The sequence below is a fragment of the Betta splendens genome, chromosome 9 (assembly GCF_900634795.4).
Source record: "Betta splendens chromosome 9, fBetSpl5.4, whole genome shotgun sequence".
Classification (NCBI taxonomy): Eukaryota; Metazoa; Chordata; class Actinopteri; order Anabantiformes; family Osphronemidae; genus Betta; species Betta splendens.
Genome location: NC_040889.2, coordinates 23,220,771 through 23,244,846, shown reverse-complemented (window position 1 = coordinate 23,244,846; position 24,076 = coordinate 23,220,771). Strand labels below are relative to the sequence as shown.

General features: G+C 46.1%; 1 protein-coding gene across 7 annotated transcripts in view; it reads right to left on the bottom strand.

Moving 5' to 3' along the window:
• The window catches only part of grid2 (glutamate receptor, ionotropic, delta 2), a 299,555-nt gene that overhangs the window by 132,715 nt on the left and 142,764 nt on the right, over positions 1-24,076 (bottom strand). For all 7 annotated transcript variants that reach the window (XR_008695665.1, XM_055511913.1, XM_055511912.1 and 4 more), the window contains one exon: positions 341-628. Coding sequence is in view for 6 of the 7 variants with exons in the window: in XM_055511913.1 (XP_055367888.1) it covers positions 341-628 (288 nt within the window). In the remaining variant the exon portion in view is untranslated. The remainder of the gene's footprint in view (positions 1-340; positions 629-24,076) is intronic.

Sequence of the window (24,076 nt, the reverse complement as noted above, 5' to 3'; positions counted from 1 at the left end):
TGAAAGAGACATGGCATGTCATAACATTAAGTCTAATGCTGGAGTTAATGGAGTGAGAAGAGGGAGGGAGAGGAGACAGAGGCAGGCTAAGAGAACACAGTGCAGATCCTGAGGAAGCTGCTTTTATACGTGCGTAACAACATGTGAATATGCATATATTTCCATTTTCCATTATGGGCTGATTAACCGTAAGTCCATTACTTCTCTGATGCCTGAACCAAATCCATGCAACTCCACTTCCACAGTTGCAGACCCACTGCGTTCCAGTGAGCCGTCCTCATTACGCTGCCTACTACTGCGTCTGCTGAAGCACACAGAGCCTCCATCAACATGGCCTTACCGAAGTCGGAGTCATAGAAGAGGATGAACTTCTGCCAGCTGTACTCAGACACCACTTGCATGATGACCTCATTGAGATAGACAGGTGGGCGGACCATCAGGGTGTAGTCGTCTGTCCCGGCGACGCGGCTGGTGGGCGGACAGGCGGACCGGGGTGTTCCCGCCGGGGAGCGCTGGATGAAGAGGTGGGGGATGTGCATGGCGTCGGCCAGGGTCTGAAGGCTGCCCGCTGACATGCAGCCAATCGAACTGACCAGAGCCAGGATGCCGCGGTTCATCAGCTCACAGGCTGCACGGAGAGAAAGGAGGAGTACGTTAGGTTTCAGAATCGCGTCCTGCTTCTCATTTGACGCCAAGAGTCGGCAGTGGTAAAAAAAAAATATCCCTTACAAGCGTCACATTTTTCATCCAGATAATTATTTGTGCAACGCGTGCACCAAAGCACTTAATTCTTATTCTACAGGTCATCACACTGCAGCACTGACTAATAGATAAGGAAGGAAAAGGAAACATTTTCCTTAGTATTACACAGTTGTACACAGTAGAAGCATGAGGATTCAACATGAAAGGTGTGCGGTGCAATGGCAATACATCCTGAGAGACAAACACGCCTGATGTTTATGACCTGACAGCGAATGCATCATAATCCTTCTATGGCCTTTTGAGCAGAAGCCTCAATGAGTGATGCGTTTGCTCGGCCTCGCTCCCCTCAAACCTCCATTTTCAACACGACAAAGGGAATTCTTTGCTGACAGCGAGCACTATTCTGGCCCCTCAGTCAAAGTTAAGTCAGGCCTTAATCGCGGAGTGTAACAGGCACCGTCGCGTGGACGCTCACGTTATGGACGGACCTGCAGGTCACTTCGTAGGCGATAATATAATATGTAGCGCAGCAGATCATCAAAGTTTATTCGTTTTCTCCTCTGTCCACAGTCCCGCAGTGGTTCAGGATTCGCTGCCTAAACGTTGCACAGCTCTGAGACACTATCTGCGCTCATCTCATCCCCCTTTCCTCTCTTCCACCTTTCATACTTCCGAGGCCTCTAGTGCTGTCAAAAACACCTCTACCTCCTACCCTCTCAACCCACTCCCCTGTTATCTCCCTCCTTGTCCACAACAGCCCCTCTGAGTGCTTACCTTTCAGTCCCAATCATTTCAGAGCTGCGGTCTTGCAGTGATTTTCATTTTAGTTGCCTTGCAGCGCCGCAGAATGTTGTTCTGCGCCCTCAGTTGTGGAGTCATCAGCCTTCCTCTTCCACCCCCTTTCTAGCCTCCCTTCTTCAGCACCTTTCCCCGTTCCACCCACCAATCTTTTTCACCATCTTTAATCACCAGCTGTTTCCTCCCTCACCCCCTTGTTTACCCTCATGGCAACATAAACATCCATCTCTCCTCCTCCCTCCCTCACTCCGTCCATTTCTTTATTCATCACCTCTTCATTTCTTTTCCCTTCGCCTCCAACATCCACTTCTATCCACATGGCCACCAACAATCTGACCCATGTCCTTTCCGCCTCTTTTTTTCATCCCTCATCCATCCTGATCCTCACTTCATCCCTCACTTCTGCTTCCGCGCTGCTCTTCGCCGCATCCTTCATCGTGAGCTAAGCACTCGACTTAGGTGTTTATTTCACTTTTGGCTGACTAAACCCCTGTCAGGGAGTCAGTGGGTACGAGAAAAAGTGGTGGAAAAAGTTGGGGCAAATACAAACACACACAGACATCTGCACAAGAGGTGACAAGAAAGCACTATCTAAGACACACACACACTCGGGCTGTATAATACCACACAAACTAATCTGTTGACACTGCAAAAAAAAGCCAGAGAACGTTTCCAGGGGGAAAAAATGAGGAGACAGATTCACTGTGCTGAGAAAGGCAGAATAAAACACTGTATGTATCTATGCATGCGTGTGAAAAGAAAACATCAGAGCCTCAGTCACAGCTACACAATAATTACACAATACGATATCACACAGTATCTGTGAGCTGTGCATGAAAACGAGCTAATAACGAACGATGTCCAAGGGATAGATTGTGAAACCGTAAGAAACCAAAGTATGCGAGTGTTTGTCAGTGTATTAATGACGGCACCACGACGTGGTGTCTGCTTAATTGCTTCCGATGTTTAATTACATAGTTCAAGTATCGGTGATTTAATTTAAGTTGTACAAGTCGTCCTAAACTAATTTCATGTGAAACTGTAATTTTCTCCAACAGTCACGCTGCATTTGTGAGGAACAAAAAGGGTTTCGAAGCGTCCTGCACACCAGAAGTCAGACTGTCTTTGTTGCTCAAACATAAAGCTGCTCAGTGGCATAAATCTGAATCGAAGGCAATCGCTATAAACACAAATCCCCCTTTGTAATTAATTGGAAACAGACCGTTAGGGGTGATTTTTCTTTTTTAAGCAATCGCTAAAAGGTTATTTCAGGCAACCGGTTCCTCGTGCATTGATGTAAATGAGTAATGAGTAGAAGCTGAAGCACTTTCAATCTGACTGGCCATTGTGCAAGTTCACATTTTGAGGAATTAATTAAAGTGTAACAATATATGATTAAACTTCACTAAGTCGCAGCTAAGTGCTTAGGCATGGCTTTTATTCCTGAAGCCAATAAGCTCAGTATTCATTTCCTATTTACGTTCACTTGAATGGAACATCTGAGCACATGCATGCGTGACGGTGCAGCTGGGCATTTTTTGACTCATACATTATGTAAAACTCCATTTTCTGTGCATTTTCTTCCGCATTTGAATGTTTACTTTGCTTCTTTAAAAAGTTAAGCTTAATCTCACCATATAGCGTCAACCCCTCTTAGTGGTCATGCTACTGTAAATACCGCTTTAGGCCAGCGATAGCGCATTAGCTTAGCATCATCAAGGCTTCAGCTAATGGAACGTTTTGCTAATCCTCTACTTATTAGGGCACTTTGGAGAATTAGTGGCCTCATCCCCTCCACATCACACAGTCTCCGGTCTGCAGGGGGCTTCTAAGCGCCAGACTCATTAATGGTCTTTGCTAATGATTTAAAGGGCCTGTTGCATTAACCCAGCCCAATGTTACATCAGTGAGAAACAGGCAACAGGGAGTGGAACTGGGTGCTGCACTGGAGCATGTGGCAGAGATGCTACATGCTTAGTTAACAGTATTCAACCATGGAGTTGGAGTTGGAGTTGAACGCTGAGCTCGGCACGTGAACGCTTTACCTCTTTACCTCGTTCAATGAGACGTTTTTATCTCAGCGCAGCGAGAGCGTGAGGGCGGTGGGAGGGCGCGCGCACACACACACACACACACACACACACACACACACACACACACACACACACACACACACACACACACACGCGCGCTGACATCATCACCGGCAGCCCACACAGAAGCACCCACACACATCCAGTACAACCCTGCTGGACCCGTGATAAATCACTCCAGCATCAGCATCAGTCCTGTAAATCAGTAACCTACAAACGGACACGTACACTTCACACATTTATATTTGTATCGATTTCCTGTACGCGCCGGGACGCTGCCCTGTGGTTGCCGTTGTCCCGCGTGGCTCTTCCCGCGCACGCGTCGCCTGTAACGGAGCACGTTATCGAGCCCCCTCCGCTGCTTCTTCTGTCACAGTCAATGGACTGCAAGCACTTCACCTGCGCCCGGTTGTGACAGATTCTTCTTTCTGTGTCTCTCCACCCACCGCACACTCACAGACACCTCACACACTTTATCACACTCATACAGTACAGACCCCCCCCCCCCACACACACACACACACACACTTTCTGCGGTCCAGTGACTAACAATGGAAATGAGAAGAGAGGAAGAAGGTGCAGCAAGAAATGGGCAAGAAAATCAATATCTTAAAAAAACTCCAGGTAGAATAAAAAATAATAAAAAAACATGCTCAGTATCGTGTAATAAGAAAGTTTTTAGAGCTTTGCTAAGAGCTGACAGAAACACATCTGTTTCCAAAGCAGTGTTTAGACAAAATTGGCATTAATTATTAATGATTAAGGTGGTTAAAGCCCAACTCCACCAAGCTCCCTGTGTAATTTAAATTACTATAACTGATTCCAACGCCGGGCCTCCCGTTAATCACGCCCGTCCTTTACTGCACATTTTCTCCTTCACTTCATTAAATCTCTGCGGCGTCTTAAGGCAGATGGACAAATGCTGATTAATAGGCTTTGCTTCTGATTCAAGAGTCCGTAACAGCGCTGCCCTGCAGCGCGGCATCCGCACACCTCCACCCGCGCCGGGCTCATCATTCAGACTGGGAGGTCATCAGTCCTGGAACTTCTCTCCAACAGCTTCTGGTGAAGTTTTATTCCTACTGCCCATCGCAAAAGCTGCTGTCTGCAATGAGACCATAGCTGATGTCTCAAAATTTCCATTATCATGCAAGGAAATTGTTGGTCAGCTGCACATTGAGTCAAGGACACCTCCAGGAGGAAGCGGGGGTTGAAGCGCTGACCCTGGGTTTCATGGACCATTGCTCTGCTAACTGAGCCACCCAAGCTAACGAGGGGCGGCCAAGTCCGCGGCGCTGCCATGTCCAGGAGTGCATCCCTGCGTGTGTGTGTGTGTGTGTGTGTGTGTGTGCGTATGCATGACCTACTTGTGTCTTTGCACGGTTCCAGGGATCCGCAGCGTCGAACCGCTGCCACGGTGTCATACGCTGTTAAGCGCCGAGTGGCAGCGGGAGACGCTTACTCACGCCGCCGCCAGGCTGAGAGCATGATCCACTCCACACGCGCCCGTGTGCACGCCGCTGCCGATGCGCGCCCCCTCGCGGGAATTAGCGCTTGAATTAATGCGGCCAGGGACGCGGGACGAACGCTAACATGCCCTTTTCGACTCGGCTTCCCTGGAAATCTATCACTGTGAGTTCTTTGACTGCTGGCACGGAAATACCACACCAACGATTTCTTGCAAACACAATCTGTTCCTCTTCCTGCCTCCAGTACAGCCCCCCCCCCCCCACCACCACCTACCCCACCCTGTTCCCATTAACATTTAATGGACCCCCTTTGGTCGCTTCGTCTTGTCACATTTAGCATCATCCATTCCTAGCCAGCTCTAGCCTTTGTACCCTGGAGATGTATCTTCTCTCATCCCGTCTTTTTTGTCTTCTGCTTAACTCTTCTTGTTCCCTTCAACCGCAGCTCACTTCACTATCCTTTAACTCTATATTTAGCTCTGTTTTACTTGCCAGATGAATACCCTTTATTCTAGTAGCCATCACGATCTTTCTTGTCTCCCTCTCCCCAGCGTCTGCTCCTCTACGGTCCCTCCTGGTCTTTTATCCTTTTTCTTTCTTCAGGTACCCGATTTTTCGGGCCCCAGCCATCCTTCGTCTTCGTCCTCCTCCGTATTCCCATCTCCATCACGCCATTCATTGAGTCAACAGTACAATCTCTTGCGTTTTTGACTCCCAGTGTTGCTGAGCAGCTCAGATAAATGCCACTTTTTCACGCCCTGCTCGCTGTGCTCCTGGTTTGGTTCAACCACTTCCCTTCAGCTCTTGCCACTCATCTAGATTCAGCTAATTCCTGTACTACATTATCTGTCATTGGTGCATGTGCAATGGTGTGTTGAGGGCCAGTTCGTGTTTCTGCTACCGAACTGTACCTGCTTTAAAGCGTTAATTTTTTATTTTATTTATTATTTTTTTCAGCTCCCATTGACGTGCATTCACTGTATTCCACATAACAACATGGACTATATGCAGGCTATTATGAATCAATCTATATATACAGTACATAGACATACTTTTATAGATTTTTTCATTTCACTCAAAAATGTTTAAGCTTAATAAGGATGAACATTTTGGTGAAAGCAGTAAAAGCGTTGATGGTTGGCCGTCAGTAGGACAGAACATACAGTGACTGATCCTCTGCTTTAGTCCATTTGTTCCCCATTTAGGATCTTTTTCAGCTTAGCTACAAAGGATTTTATATAGAACGTAAAGCATCTGTACATTTTGTGCATCCTCCAATGGCCTGTGACTCGTAGATAAGCTTCATGGGCGTCACGTGATTGTATAAAATTTCCCAACCTTTGCCTTCATGCGGCACTTTCTATATCCAGACACTGACAGCATAGAGGCGCCGTATGCTGTCCGTCAGCCGTGGATCTGCCGTCCACACTAAATTGTCAGGGGATCATAGCAGACGATATGAGATGAATAAGGATTTATTTTTACGGGTCGCTGGGTTTGATTGAACATAACTAATCTAAATAAATGTTACGAATAGGTGCAAAATACCAGCATGGCTCTCACGGAGCATAGTGTTGTGACACTTACTCTCTCATTCTTTGGTTCCTCTGGTCATTTCTCCCTCTATTCACCCTCGATCCATTCACAGGGAGCTGACATTGTATATATCCTTGTGTCCAAGCTCTGTCTATTGTAAAGTTAGAGAGATGAACGCGCCCTCTGGGACAATCCACATCTCCAGGGCTTTTGCTGCTATTACTTCCCCAGGACTGATCTATGTCTTCTTTCTGTCTCGCCTTCTGCTCTTCCACTGCATTTTCACTTTCCTTTCCAGCCTCGCAACATATTCTAATGTGAGTAATTGGAAGGCATTTTCGAGAAGAAAGGCCCACAGATCTTATACAAACCAGAGACTGTTTCCTACCCCCCACTCTTACTCTCTCGCTATCTTTTTCATATTCTCTTTGTCAGCTGGGGTAATGACCCATTTGTCAATGCTTTAATCATATTTAGAGAATGGATTGGTTGTTGTTCACTGCTAATGGCTCAGTGTGTCTCTGTTTTCATTGCCTGTATACACGGCAGATGCCATATTTTCCCGCTTGGTGTCTCAATACTCAGCGGTGCACAGGTGCGTTTGTGCATGTGAGGTGAGGGTGTATCTGGTTGCCATGTGCCTATATAGACTCATCATTGTCAGAACGTGACAAATGGACTAGAAAGATGCAGAAGATGCAGCAGAAAGAACATTTGTTTGAAATGGTGGAGTTTTTGTTGGTTTATCCAGTTGCAACTCTGCACAAAGTCGGCGATTACAGTCTTCCATGAATCCAATTACTCATCATAAACTGTCTGCTTTATTAATCGCAACATATTTCGCAACATATCACGTACATCAAGACATAAATATGTTGACATGAGTCAACATTCACTAGGAAATCTATATTCCCCACTGCTACTGTATGGTGCATTGTTGGTGCTTCTCAAACAACAGCATGTTCATGAAACAACTTAATTAACTGCAGAGTGTGCCGAGCTTAAAAAGAGGGAATGAATAGGCCCGGATATTGTGAGCAAAACAAGAAAGGAGGCCTAATGCCATGTAAAGATTAAGGTTTCAAAAGGAGAGTAGGAATTAAGACTAAAAAAGAGCAGGGGGATTTTTCTAATCAATGCATCGCCGTAAACAGCTCTGGTGAAATAAAGAAATGTTAAAGGTCTGGAAAGACGGATGGAGACACAAATCAGCAGGCAGGAGCGTGAGAAGGTGAAGGCAATAAAAGCAGGTTGGGAACAAGAGCTGGATGAATTATGGAGAGACTGTGGGGAACTCTAATCCAATGACATATGATCCTATCAGACGCCCGTCAATAAGAAAGGAAGCACCTTCTCCCTCGCAAGCCGAGCTTCCAAACACTAGAGGACACTTGAGGAGCACGTAATGGAAGGTTAGAGCGATTAACCGAATGAATTAAGTGGCAGGAAAATACGCTGAGAAAGACGATGGAGAGATCACTGCTTAATTCCTGCTTATGAGAATAAACATGCTGTATGTTTCATGGCTGCATCCCAACAAGCTGATATTTGTGTTCCCGTCTCACACAGCACTTTAACTGCTTCATGCAGATTCTGCAACAACACACACACAAATGATTTACTGTAGATCTAAGCTACATTTCATTTCCCTTATGGTAATTTACATGATTTCCCTTACAAACACACATATATTACTGTAATATACTCTTTTATTCATGTTCATTAACATTCACAGGCAAAGTTAACGGACGCATCCAGCTGCACACGGACGCTTGTATAAACTCCCAAATCTCCACTGGCCCACAACACTGAACGAATGTGTAGCTGCTTCCCTCCAGGCAACAATCCAGCGCGACACGCCAGCCAGTGTCGTGTGTTCTGCCGCCACAGACCTCTTTGCTCTCCTCTCCCTGTGGTCGGCCCTTGCTAGAACATCAGCCATTCTCTCTCATGACTCTGGTGACTCGTTCTTCACATATCAAAATAGCAGCAAGTTGTCGGTTTTCTAGTGAGCATCACAACCCTTCGCTCCTGCCTCAAATAATTATACTACATATAGTATTTAAATAAAGGTATTTTGAACTATTAGATTTCATTAGCTACATTAGATCTTCACTTTGAAACAACATCACTTTTTGACCCATGTGTATTTTAATACTTATAAATACCATATTTATTAATATACAAATAACTACCAAATTGCTTCATTCACCTACTTTTGAGTACATCTGTTTTCCCTAAGTACTTACAAGTAAATGTATTGTATTAAGAATATACTTTTCTAATAGGAAAAAAGTTAGGTCTTTGAGAGTGTGGAAATGTAAACTACTATAAATGTGCAGTCAACAAATCCATACTTATATTTTAACTACTGTCCATTTATAATCATTTTAAAAGTGTACAGTCTTAAGTTTATATCACAGCAGTATAACGTGATGGTGCATCTTCAGCTTTTTTAATGTAATTGAAGACTTTAAGGTATCAATAGGTCCAAGTATAACCTTCCTTCAATGAATGTATTATTCATTGGTGAGGAATGGGCTAATTAACAGTAAAGGCAGCGTTGTGCTTTGCAGTTATCTGTAGTGCGCGTTCTGATGGTGGTGGCCCACCATAAAACACAGTGAAGTGGCCCTTCTCTCAGAACAAGCAGTCCTGCAGTGGAATGAACACGCTCAAACAAAGCTGGAGGCCATGCTCGGGGAGCAGTTTAGGGAGCATGCAATCTACAGCGTGTTGCATTATATTATTTAACTTGTGAGGTCTGTCTCATTTGCATCTTTGAATATTCCACCATTCATAAGCAGCGATATTACGACTGGGAAGCGTTTGCGCCTCGCCGTCCGTATGGCAGCATGCTCATGTGAACATGTGTGGGAGAGAGCACCGGGGGGCTGGTACTTGGCCCCGCGCATGCACTGTATGCCTGTTACTGTCCAAATGAACAACTGAACAGAAGTGTGTGGGTGCAAGCTTACAGTAAGTGAAAGTGACATCATCACCAGCCGGCGAGCACAGCTAGTTAATGTGATGGCAGCAAATATGCCGTAAAGTCACATAGTAACTCATAACTATTTAACTATCGCCTTTACGAATTAAACGTGACAATGTGTTTATTATCATATGATAATTGCTCATCTAAATGAGTTCAAACCAGACAGCCTGAAAATAAAATAAATAAACCCAAGCAGCAGGAGAAGATCCTAGTGTAACAGAATATGCAGCAATTACTGTATTTGACCACATGTTCAGCAATAACATGTATAAAGATTAATGTAAGATTAAAATGTATTAATATGAACCTCAGTGATTATTAGTGAAAATTGGTTTATAATTAGTCCATTAAATGAGTGGAAGTACAGCCGCAGATTGTCCTGCTCTGTCTTAATGTTGTATTTGAAATGATTAATCACAACATTCTATCCAAGAGGCCGGAACATGTCAGTGGGGTCAAAGTTAACATTAACCGTGTTATCATTAACTTTAGCAGAGTCCTAACAATGTGTACTGTACGCACACAAACGCTAGCTCTGGAGTTCCCCAGGGTTTTATGCTTGGACCAATACGTTTCACTTGTACATGTTTCCCTTCCATTAGTAGGATCATTAGGACACGCTGCATAAAAAAGCCTCAATATTCTGTAAGATTATCAATTATATCGACTGACAACACAGATATTATTCTACATAGTCTAAACCCTGAGGACTGTCATTCGCCCTAGATGACATAGCTTTGGCTACTACAATATTTCTTTACACCTTCACATACAGTAACATAAGAAATTTCTGGAACCCACTTCTTCCACCTTAAGAAAATCACTTGCATTCAATTCTGGCATTCAGTTTCAAAGTGTCGTTGAACACAGCTACTCCATGCACCTCCTGCTAGACTAAACTGGACCACTGTAAGTCATTAGCAATAGGATGTTCCAGTAAACTGGATTAACTGGAGGGTTTCCATAAAGACCCTCCAGTTAATCCAGACTGCCGCAGCCAGAGCTCCTACAGTACTCCTCTAGTTGTATCCCAGGCATCAGAGCTTATGGTTACGTGTTCCCACTGCTTCCAGTTCAGCCTGGTGGGCCGAGGCAGATGGCCACCCACCCCGCTCCTGCTTGTGCTGACGGGCTCTACTGTACTGTTAAAGGCATTTTTTCCACTCCACTGTCGGCTAGTGCTTGGAGGCTTTGTTGACTTTTCTGTATAAAGCTGTGGGATCCCAATCTTGCTATGCAAAGTGCTCTGAGATTTTGTTGTGATTTGACACTTCACAAATAAGCTGAATTGAAATGACTGGCTTCGCAATTGGCATCTGTGAGAGATCAGACAGAGACAAGGGCCGTGTGGTGAAAAGGTTATTTAGGGTTATAACACTACTCAACCTGTGTGTGATGAAAAGATAGAGGAAAAATAAGAGGGTCTTTGAAGTGCTAGTGTGTAGCTAAAGGCTACGCTCACCTTTTATTTCACAGGAGAGTCAGACGAAGGTACAGAGGAGAGGAAAAAATTGGGTGATAAATACAGACTGACATACTGTATATGAAGTTATGGCAAAAAGAAAGGCACGCACAAATTGAGATACAAAGAATAGGAGAAAGAGCGAACAGAGACAGAAAGAAAGAGACAGGTGGGAGATTAAAGCACAGCAGTAACTCCAGAGCCGGACGAGGGAGAACGGCTTCCACGCGATGGTCCATACTGTATGACATTCGTGTGAAGAACACGTATTGAAATGAGCTGAAACTGCTCCGTTTTGGCAGGAAGACGACGCCGCGACTCCGCACACGAGTCACCGGCAGCCGTGGGCTCCATTCAGGAGACGCAGCGTCAGGTCTGCTTCTATGCGACGGCAGGTGCACACGAGTCCGTCAGACAAACAGTACAGTAACACCTATTAACAGGTTCTCACAGTGAGAACATTGTGAAGACGTGGAAAACAGAAAACTCAATTCACAAAACAAAATAATGAAATCCGTCTATGCCCCTCACTCTCTCTCAGCAGTGCACATGACAACTTTTATGTTTCTTTAACAAGAATGAATGGGCTCAGAGAGCGAGAAAGAAGCGTGTGTGTGTGTGTGTGTGTGTGTGTGTGTGTGTGTGTGTGTGCGCGTTGTGAATGCATGCTTGCTCGCGGCTCTTTCTCTACGTGGGTGTGATTGCTCCTATGCATACATGTATCATACATCCGCTGCGTGAGCGCCTTGCGGCGGGTATCAGACATAAAGACGAGACGGGAGCACGGGGACGGACGCGTTTCAAGTTGAAAAGCACCAGCACAATTCGCTCCGAGTGCTCAGCGGCGAAGCCCCTCTGCTGTCACTCAGATGATCCATAATTAAATGAGCAAGTGCTTAAAGCCGGCCGCGCCGCCTGATGACGACATTAGGAAACAGGCCGGCTTCCTGTTTTTGCGTCCTTCGCTGTGATTTTGTTTGCTGAATATCTATTCTGATGAAAGCACTTGTGAACGGTGATGAGCACCGTTATGCAGCCAGTGGCTTGTTAAAGCGCCGGCACACATTTCGTCTGTCAAGGCCTTCAGCTGAGACTCTTCTCTTCCCTCTCCGTGTGATCCACAACCGTCGGCCTGCTCCGAGACCAATAAATAATAAATTGCTGAATGGCACATGTCGCTTATTGTCTCACTGGACGTTGACCCTGATCCTCGGAGTCAAAGCAGTGGCGCCGGCGTCTGATACCAATGGCTTTGCACATGTCTGTGTCAGTATGAGGCTGCTGGCGACGGCGGCTGTGTGCGCTTTGATGCTTTAATGGCTGTCGCGGTGGAGGTGCCTTTAAACAAACATGAACTCAGGATGCGTCTGCGCCACTGAAAACAGACATCGTGGATCTTCTAAAGTTTTACATCCCGCTGTAACAAAAGAGGTCAGTGCATGTGGGCGGTCTGTGCACGATGAGCAGTGGAGTGTGTGTGTGTGTGTGTGTGTGTGTGTGTGTGTGTGTGTGTGTGTGTGTGTGTGTGTGTGTGTGTGTGTGTGTGTGTGTCTTGACAGACACTGCATGGTTTGGAGACAATGGTATTTACGCTAAATGATTGTTTTAGTTTAGGAGGTAGAGACAAAAAGAAGCTGTCAGAAATGTTTCATGATTCGATAGATATCTTTCATTCATCAGTCATGGCTAATACTAAGTGTCCAGCAATACATTTGTCTGCTTTGCCCATTTAACAGAGACCTCAAAGGCCAGTAAACGCCCCACAGGACACGAATTCACCTCCAATGATATTTGCACCCAGACACAGTTTCAGCTTCCGACGTCCTCGCTGTAAATTTTGTGAGTAATGTGATGTGTGTCCTACATTGACGTGACTGATTGACTCAACATGGGGTTGCCACCCACCTGAATTAAATTCTCGATCACACGCTGAACATTACCTGATGAATATGCAGAGATGATACTTCACAAGATTTCAATAAATCTGCGGAGCATTTACTTAGAGTGCATTCTTTGGGCCCGTTTCGCTCGGGGCTGATGGATCTGAGAACGTCGGGGAGGTGCACGCAGTTCAGTGCCACGCGACACTGATTGATAACTTTAATTAAATGTTTGCGCCCGGGCACAGAGATTTGCTGGAATTGTCTTTGGCCGCGGTGCCCAGACGGTCGCTGACACTCGCAGCTCGACAACGACGGCAACACGACGATGGCGAAAATAAAGAGGGACCGCGTTGTGACGACAATGACGTGGGATCGATTTAAAAAAAGAAAGAGGTCTGAAACAGCAAACTGTCTTTAAACTTTAGAACTTTTCACAAAAAGCAGACACCAGCTACTGATAGCGCTTCATGCAGCATGTGCAGGATAACAACGGGCAAATATCTCAGTAATCTCAGCAGCTTCTATTGAACTTCATTCAGCAGAACCTGCTCTCACTGTTGCGATGTTTCAGCCGACTAATGTCGCTGTTTAGATGAAATTAAATACAATGAGGGTAGATGCAAACTCCTCAACGCAGTAGCAACAACAACAACTGTAAGTGTTATGCAGCTAAACAGCACCAGCAGCCAAGAGGAAAGGGGACGAGGGACCAGTACAGGCACACGCACGTGCACACGCTCCAATTAGTGACAAACAATGTAACTGTGTCTCACAAGGATAGTAAAGACTCATTAAAAGCAAATAAAAAAATCCCACCGCCGTCACACTGTGTATTGACAGGGAACAACACATGTCTTCTCTGGTGCTTCACGTTTTTAGAATTCATTTAAATTTGATCTGTTTACCGAAGCGCTGATTGTTCAAATGAGCCTCACATTGTCGAGTGGCTGTTTGCGTGACCCCCCCCCACCAGATGGAAACTACAGTAATTGACTTTGGGGCTAAAACGTTGATTGGAATTGTTGCGTTACTGGAACGTCCCTCTGGCAGGAGACTGGGAGACTGGGAGGAGTCCGGCCTGTGTTCTGAAACTTGGTTGGTGTTTGCCACAAACTGTTGGTAACAGGAGAAAAGCTCAAAGAGAAACACATTGTTTTTGTATATTATTATGAGTGTGCTACAAAGCAATTAAAACTAGAAAAAGCACCAGACCATAAGCAGCTGGATAGTAATTTCCCTCCTACTTGACATCATCATAGATGGTGTTGGTAAATGGCCAGTGTCCTGTCCACTCATTAAATATGACTTAAACCTGCAGGTGAAACTCACATAATTCAAGTTTAATCAGGAAACACAGTACATTCTTAAATGCAAGCTGAGACGTATTTATACCACAACTAAAGATTGTAATGTGTAAGCTTTGAGCTTTTTAAATGAAGAAAAAGAGAAAAAAGTAATTTACAAAACAAGAATGATAAAAACAGTCCCAACTGCTCCTACAGAGGTTATTAGGGAGAACTGAAGTACAAATCACAGACTCATGCGAGGATGGATTACAGACAGAATAATTCAGCCAGATGTTTCACAATGAAAAGAGGAGGATTTAGGCCCAAAAGCAAAACCTCAATCCAGCTCATGCAAATCTAGTTTCTCACGCGTGTACACATACGTGCTTATTTATCAACCTCATAGACTCCACGTGGAGTTTGGATGAATTATTCTTCACAGTAGGACTATTGCGGTGAGTGTTTACTGGGACCACACCTCGTGTTATAAGGGGAAGAAAGCGAGAGATTCTAATGACTCGTCGTCTGGAATGTTCATTTAAATGTTTCACATTTGTCACGTCACGGCCTCTGAAAACACTCATTCAAAATGCATGAGGGGACTGAAAGATGTTGGATCTGCATCATCTCAGGACCGCGTGCTACCGACGGTAAGGTCATGTATGTGTGCGTCCACATGCTGTGATGGGTGTGATAATCAATAGCAGGGACTGTATTTCTTCTCTCTCTCTCTCTCTCTCTCTCTCTCTCTCTCTCTCTCTCTCTCTCTCTCGCCTACTCGCTGATTTCTGCCCGGTTTTCGCCCCTCTTTATCTCGCGCTGCAATTGTCTCCCCCTCCCTCGTCCCCCTCCCCGCCACCTGTCTGCCCCCCTCCCCAAAATCACTCCTCTATAATCTCTCTCCCGCTCGCCCCCTCCTCGTGCCCCGCTCTGTGCAGTAACCAGACAGATGCTAAGGTTTAATGCTTTAATTTGGCTGCCTGTCAGCCCTTCCATCTCTTTGATACTTGTACACCTAGTCCCATTGAAGACACTGTGATCCAATTTGGGCGCGCTGGCATGCACTCAGACAGGGGTTGGTGAGACGACACGGCTTCGCCTCTGTGCCGTTTGAGAGCGCTGGCATGTTCGCAGGCTTTTATTGACTTTGCTGCATGCATGTGTGTGCGTAGCTGCGTTGGAGGGAGGGCAGCGACACAGACACACAAAACAGGGAAAGATTTGTCATTTGGCAGCGCAGAATGTCTGCTGCGTGCACACACACACACACACACACACACACACACACACTAAAAATACACATGTAATTAATGCTGCCAGTTTAACGAAGGGCTGTGTTTGAAGTGTTTACCACGGACGCGTGCACAACCCTGGAGCATTGCAGACTAATCCACATAAGTGGCCAGAACACGGAGAATACACCCGGTTTTGTAAAGGAGAAATATTTTAGTAGCAGGTGGATCTGGGACAGACTCCAACAATGACCAATCAATCACATCGGCTCGTTTAATGGTCTTTAAAAGCCGAGAACTCTCAACCATGACATACTGACAGTTTCCTAATCGATGAAGAATAGAATCCAGGCTAATGTCTGGCAGGAAATTAATGTTCCTGTCCACGAGGTACACAGTTCCAAATGACTAATTTACCAATAATCAGTGTACAGGTAAATCACCAATGTGTATGAATGCAGGCAGCCTAACAATTTTCTCCTGATAAGTTTAAACCTGAATATGCTTATGACAGACAATTATATTTCTGCCACCGCGTTTCCTGTAATTAATTATGCATACGAGTTATTTTTGAATAAAATAATCCATGCGGCAACTTAGCAAAACAATAAAATGTGTACATTTTCATTATTATGCTCGAGTCTTGAACTTCTTTGAAGTCTAAAAATAAAGCAGGTGTGTAGCAGTAGTGTCACAGCAGCCGGATACAGCAGATGTATTTGAAAGCATCACCCATTAACCTCAAAATACATATTCCAGCCTCGTCAAATTAAAATGGATCACGTTGTGGAGGACCTGAATTAAATTTGATAAGGTTTATGTCATTTGTGCTGACAATAAATCAGCGCACCTGTGTTTGCGCTGAGTCTGCGGCCAAGTAGGTGCAGCATTAGTTTCATTACGAGCTACACAAACCCACAAACAACTGAAGGCAAACAAACTGTTGAGGTCGTGCATGTCATAATATATTAATATTCATTTTATTAATAGGACCATATGAATTAGTGACGAGCTTCTGTTTCCATCCATTATGACTTGTCCTGTCTGTCTGCAGCGCTGCTCTGCTGCATCACCAACGGACGCATGAGCTGCTGAAGCCCTATGTTTCAACGCGCAGAGCAGCAGCCACCTGCACGTGTGTGTGTTTGTGTCGGGGCGCGTGCGTGACTGAAACAACCCGGGTGAAATCTTGCTGTAAGTCCAAATGTCAGGGTCGGACAAAGCAGTTAGGAAGCGGAGAGAGCGGGAGGCGGGTGGAAACACTGTTCTGAGATCAAACACATGATAGAGTGAAAGGAAAAAAGGGAACGTGTCAAAACCTTTCAAAGCCAGAAAGGCTACATTCTCCTCAGTCTGTGAGGCTGTGCATTAAACTGCAGCCTTCTTTATGCATCCCTCCATCGCCTCATGCTGCTACAGTAAATGCCGACTGGGGTTCTGATACCAAGTGAAGGCACCTAAGTAAACGCAGCCAGTGATATTTCATCAAACCTAAACACTCTTCATTCAGGATCAGATCACAAACTGAGCAGTGCCTGATGAGTGTCTGTGTGTTGACTCCTTCACTCGTCGTCTTCTTTTTTTATCTGCGGGGTTTTAATAAATAACCGACATTAAAACAAAGCTTTTATCCACCGGCTCATTTTATCCCCAGACGATTTGCTCCGACACACAAAGCTTTTTAGCCATTTTCGGTCACGACACAGAGTAAAGATTTCCACGTGTTCTGCCATTTTTTCCCCTTTAAATAAGTACTTGTGCTTTTAAGGGTTTGCAGAAACAACTTTGTGACATTAAGCTAAAAAATGTTGTGGTTTCAAACGCAGCACAGGATAGTCTCAAAGGAACAAAACTACCCCCACCACAACGCCCCTGTTTGTATGCACTGCTCTGTGGACACAAAGTGGTGGAGCCTGGATGAGGTCTGGAGAAGAGAGAAGCTAGTGAGGACAGCTTCAACGGAGCATCACCACCAATGGAAGGGAAAAAAACAGCAGACGAAGACTCCATTGGTCACAACTGTCACCACCAAGACTCTCTGTGACGAAGGGCTGCATTGAGTTGTGTTACGGGGTCTTTGACGGATGGTGCAGATGCGTTTTCTAACATGTCACTCACTCTTCTGCTGCAGCAGTGAGTTTGTGACAGAAGTCTCCCAAATTATTGTCGGGTTAGAAATGCTGTTACGAGGATAGTTATTAGCAGTGTGGTAAGAATCTGAAACAACGTCTAATTCTGAATGATGTAAAAAGAGAATTACAATGAGTGACAGGATGAAAAAGTTTTTAAAAGTATTTCCACGTGCTTCGTTTAGAACACTGCATTTGTTGAGATTGAAGAAATCAGCTCTCAGGCAGCAGACACGTTCAGCTTAACAAGGCAGTGAACGTTGGCAGAGACTAAATGAGCCACAGCAAAGAGCCAACTGCAAACTGAGAGGCACTAGTTTCAGAGTAAGTGGAGGCAGAGGCAGGCGGCCAAATGCTGAAATCCAGGTGTAATGTTTAAAAAGGGGATCAAAGATGACTCCAGTGCAACACCTACATGTACGTCTTTTAGACCCGTTCTATTTGAAAGCCCTGAACAGCGCCACAACTTTGTGAAATTCGGATGTGGAAAGTGTTTTGCGTCATGCAAAAAGTGCAGGACAAAAAGAGACTAGCTGTGATCTGTAGGAAGTCATCTCGAACTATAACAAGTAGCACAATACTTCAACACTTGTCTGAGTTCATCACTTTCTCTCTCCGGGGAGTTTCAACTCATCGTCATCCCCGTGTCTGAGCTTCCCCCACGTAACTAAATAGAAGTCTGGGCCGTTATTACAGCCTTCAGTAATTGCTCTTTGCTGAACACATTTTCCCATTTGCTTTAATTGGGAGCCGCATGTAATTGAATTAATTTTTCAAAGAATCAATCAGCTTGTGTCACTCAATGTGTCCAAGTTCATTGCACGGATCTGCCTGTGATTACTTTGGGGTGTGATGGTCTTAGACAGTGTGCGTGTGTGTGCGTGCGTGTGCGTGTGCGTGTACGTGCGTGTCAGGCACGTAGACTCATTCTAGATGCATGATCTTCAGGTGGACGGGTGAAGTGTGACCTCGCTGCTCAATGGCTGCGGGTCAGGGGTCCCGTTAGAAGGTGTCAGGCCCTGGCAGACGTCAGCAGCCTGCTGCCGGTCTGCAGCCAGCGCCTCCTGCGCTGGGACACACCGTAAACCTTGTAATCCGCAGCGTGTGAAAGTGCCCGGGTGGAACGAAGGCATGGCCTGGGGAAGCAGCTACCGCCTCGTGCATGTCATCAGAAGAAGAATCCCACAGAACGGAAGAGGAGAGAGCAAGGAGGGCGTCGGTTCGACTCCTGTGTGTGTTGTTGGGTTCATTTGCACCAAAGCAGATGAAATAGAAATTGTGTTTCCTAAATAGGCGGACTGATGTCCTTGAAGATTTACTGTGATGATTATTTGTTCCCTCTCTGTTTCTTTGCAGCATATTATCACCCTGAGATTCTACCACAACCTGGAGTGATGTAAATTCATCCTCAGCTGCTGTCAGTGGGCTCTTTGAGGAGCGCGTGTCTCACATGTTGGGTGCATGTTGGCTGTGTGATTTTCATTGACACGCAGCAGATAGAGCGGTGATGAAAAGGAAGCGGCGATCTGACAAAAGGGAGCAGCACACGCTGGAAGGGCTCAGCCATGCACATCAAAACGGAGAAGACACCACCAGAACAGATGTTTTGTTTCGCCTCCCGCTTCTGTTGTCCGACTATAGAGAAGTCTTCGCATTCGCCTTTCGTTCCCTCTAAATCGTATTTCCATTTTTACTCATCTTCAAAACCCACCACCACCAAAAAAAACCCTCCTTTCATTTCCTTCCTCTCCCTCTTTCAAACCTATTTCCCCCTTTGTTGCCTTTCTAGATGTAATTCTGTCCTGTGATTTATGCCCCCCCCCCCCACCTCCCCCGCACACTCAGACATTTGCAAACCGCACCCAGTGCTGCGCTTCTCTGCCTCTTTGCCTTTTCAAGTGGAACAAGCCACAGATAATCCAGCGTCTGCCTGTTTGCCGGGAAGTTAAGGAAAAGCGCTAAAGAGACGAGAACAAACACTGAGACGCTTCTGAACAGCTGGCGCAGGGATGCAGCACTCCTCGTCTCCACCCCCCACCCCCCGGGGAGACGAAAGGGTTCCGATGGCCAACGCACCCGGCGCTGAGATTCTGTTTGACCACTTGATCAAATGTGCGCTGACCTTTTCATGGTAGCGTGTAATAGGTCATTTAAGACGAGAGCCTTGTTTCCTGAACATGAACAAGGAAGCGTGTGCTTTAAGATGCTGCTGCCTCGGTTGTTAGAATGATAATAAAGTAATGCGCAGTAGCTAATGGGCTTCTGACGACCAGAGCAGGCCTCTAATATCCCGATGATCAATAGAACTCGCGCTCAGCAGCAGGCGTAGGATGAAGGAGACGCGCTAATGAAAGCAGGAGGAGCAGGCAGGTGAGGCAGTGACGGACTGATAATCGCAGATACATGATGGGATCATGCTATCAGTCAGTCATCAACACCAGCGAGCGTCTCTCAACCCAACAGTACATGAAACGCCTGAAGTTTATCTCAGATGGCGTCCGGTGAGGATTTCGCCGTGAGCTCGTGACTGCAGCAGCTGAGCCTCCTCCCACCTGTGAAAGCTTCTAAATGATGGATCACTAAAACGGGGTAGTGTTACGTGCATTTACATAAAGCGTGGATTAGGCTGTGGCGCATTTGATGGCGTCGCCTAATTTCCTGAGAGCTTCGATGATTTATTCTGCGAGTTTCTCTTATTAAACCACAATTAAACCTCCTGTGAAATACGGGCGTTTTGTTTCCAAACCATAAACCTTAAACATAAACACGGCTGTAACAAGGACTCGAGACAAACGAACCAAACAAAATCGCGTCTAATTTATGCTCTTGTTTTATTGCGTAATTTGCGATAATGTCACAAATTGGCCACATCCGGCGCCGAGCTGAACTTCAGAGCACGCTCTGTATTCTGCAAGCGCCCGGTTGCATCGCTCGCCACCGTCCATATATCCCGCCTCCATATGTCACTGCATCCTCTGTTTTCAGTATTACTGCTGAGCACGTGAGCTGCATCTCAACTGCAGCGCGTGCAACATCTTCCCTGGACCTCATGTCTCATAAGTGCAAGGTTTTTTTCACTTTTTAAATTCAATTAACTCCACCTGTGTGTACACACAACGTACAGGCACGTGCTGCTGATGTATATGCATCACTTTAATGTGCAGCATTTTAATTAGGGTGAAATCAATTTATGATGACTTTTATATTCCCGTGAGCATCATTATCATTACTTGTAATTCTAAATATCGCATAATGTTGCACGCGGCATCTGAGGATGTACAGTAATCCATTAGCGCTCGCTAGAAACCATCATCATCACACGCTAGCGCGGCGGCGTGATGCTAATGCTGCCACCTTCCCACCATTAGCATGATCTCGAGAATATCCTGCTCTCTGACGTATAGTGGTTTTTATTCCTCAGACCAGTGCAGAGCGGGCAAGAAAGGAGAAGAGATAGAAAGTAATTAAGAAGAAAAAGCGGAAAAGAATGAGGGAAGGACAAGGCCATTAAGGCTGCAGTGAGGAGCAGAGAGAAGCGATAGGACCCAATAGAGCTGTCTCCTGCTTTTAATGAATTTAGTTCGCCTCCTCATAATCATCCGCACAAAAAAAGGCGACCGCCGACGTATCATTTCACCCAGCGCCATCCGTTCACGTCTACTCTGGGCCGCTCCCGTGCGTTTTACGAAGCGTTCCCGGCCTGCGCTGTCTGTCTGCGGCGCGATGCTCAGCCAGGAAAGAGACGTCTGCAGGGAAGATGATGAATCATTCACATCGCCACGACGCAGAAAACAGTAGCGACATCTTTATCTTGAAGTTTTAGAATGATTTCATTTAAATTTAATTTACAGAAATGCAATCCCCAGTTTTTACTAGTCATCAGAACACTTCTGGCTCATTGGACTCATGATTAAAGTTGTGCTGCATAATGTTGTAGTGATTATTCAGCTTAGTAAACACTACTATAAAATTGAACTTATTTGTTTATGAAGATCCAGACAAATACCCCACAACATTATAATTGAGCTGAGCAAAGCCAAAATCCATACAGTATGAGCATATTGGGTCTGCTCACTTGACGAGCCATGACTCATTCACAGCACATGGACGTGGGGAAGTCTTCACACGTTGGCGGCGCAAACATCTCAAGGACTGGTTCAAGAAATGTTCCACTGGAGGTTTAGCTGCACTGTAAAACACATCGCAGTTGTTCCTAGTGCAGCATCACTGTAAACGTGACGGACAGGGGAGGCCGAGGTCTGCTACAGCGGAGGGGGAAGCGTTAGCAGCTAATTACGCTGCCTCTCAAACCTCAAAAACAGGAATAAAGCTTCATTTGCAGCTTTCGCCCCGCGGCATCTTGGTGCCATATGGTCTAAATGCTGCTTTAGATGCCTTCTGTGCTGCCGAGGCACATTCTGGTGCAGCCGCAGTTTGAATAGCCGTCCTGCTCCACGCTGACCGCTCTGTGGTCTTTGTGCCACCCCCCCCCCCTCGCCCGGTGCCCTGTTCTCCCTTCGAGCCCAAGCAGCCTGCTCCTCCACCTGCCTTTACCTCTCCTCGGCGTCTCCTCTCTCCCTCCAGGCGTACACACCCTGCCAGCTTCTTCCCCTTCTCCCTCGCTCTGATCTCACAGGGGAGCACTCCTGTCCTGCTACTATTCCTCCTCACAGCTTATTTTGCTGCAGGCTTTTCCATCTCTCCTGCTCAGCTGCTAAAACCCCCCGCCTCCTCCCCCTTCCCTGAGTTTAACCCGCTCACCGTCGGGAAATGTCATATTCCTGGCTGCCTCCTTGTCAATCTCGAGCGCGTCCCTCCTCCGACCCCCCTCCTCCACACCAGAGAAAGTAATCTACTTCTAGAAGACAAGCCTCCTCTGGATCCACCACCTTATTGGAGCTGAAAGCATTAACTGCCCCTATGACCCAGACATATGGCTGCATTAGTTCCCTGATGGCGACTGAGCCACAGCAGAACTGACAGACAAACAACGAAATGTAAGACCTATAGAGGAGGAGCAGGCTCAACAGGTGATCAGGTATGAGCAAACCTCAGCCAAAACTAATCGTTTGCCTTTTTTGCGTCCATCACTTTGTCCTGTTTACACTGAACATCCTGTATCTCCATCTGTCACCGTGTGGATTTGAGTAAGTCATTCACATATCAGCTTGAATGGATCAGCATCTTGTGTCTTTTCCCTCCAACAACCACACTGTAGATGTGTTCCTCCCGCTCTCCTTATTCTCATTAGCCCGACTTTGCTCCCATCTTTCCTCATTTCACATTCCAAGCTGCATTTCCCTCATCGCGTTCACGCTGTGACACTCGCACGCCGCACCCTCCTGCCTCCCTCCCAGACTCCAACCGCCAAGGCGAGTCGTGTTTTCCCCCCTCTCAGCTCAACATATGCTCCTGAACCTCTCTCCTCCTTCCTCCATCCTTCAGTTGTCTTCGCATGCACCGTACTGTAGCTATTGTGCATAGCCTCTCCTGCTTGGAGGCTCACTCACGCTGGGTCTGTGCCTTCCTCTCCCGTCCTTTTGTTCGCGTTCACACTCGGTTGGTCTCTGCTTCACCGCTTGCTGTTTGCTCTTGTGCACCTCCCGGCTCCGGCTCCTCGGCTCCAGCCTTTACCTCCTTACCTCCCCGTTGCCTTCTCATTTCCATCCCTCCTCCTCGGTTCTTCGCCACTGAGCCTAACACTTCACACTGAGCTCTCCTCTGCACCCCTTCAGACTTCTCAGCCTCCATTTCCTTTCTCTGCCCGTTTCTCGCTCCGTTTTTCAGCGCGAGGAATTACACCTCCAGTAGTGCGTGATAGAGGGTCAGACAAGCAGCAAAACGTACCAGCGCTCTGTTTCTGAAAAATGGATTCACTCACTCACAAACACTTTGACTTAATCCGCTATATATTACACCACAGACTTGTTTTAGCTGTGCACACACTGGCACTCAGTACCAACAGACCCCGACTCCATTTCTCTCCTCTCATTCTCCCCCTTCTCTCTCCCCCGGACCCGTCTCAAAAGTCTGGCGGGCTTTAATTGTCTCTCCCATTACAATTATTACAACAGCGCCTCCATCTTCTTCTCTCCTCTTATATCATTACACAACTTTTTGTTTCATATTTTAGAAGCAAGCTGTGCTCACCATCCCTCCACAAACGACTGCCAATATGCCCTTGGGCTCTGTCATTTTGTGCAGATTGCTCCAATTGAGCCGCTAATGGTTGCACTGGGTAGCCTCCAGGTGAGTGCATGCGTGTGTGTCTGTCAGTCAGGTTTGTTGGTTAATATGGTTACAGAGCTGTTTCATCTGGTTTTAATAGCTCAATACTACAAACACGAATCATTTAATAATAACCAAGCATGACCTGGATCCCCGTTAAATTGCTTTTTACAGCATCAAACCCTCTAATGTGGAATGTTCCTTTCATTCCTGATACCGCCGTTCACCCAAGCGTGTAACATGACACCTTCGAATAAAATCCT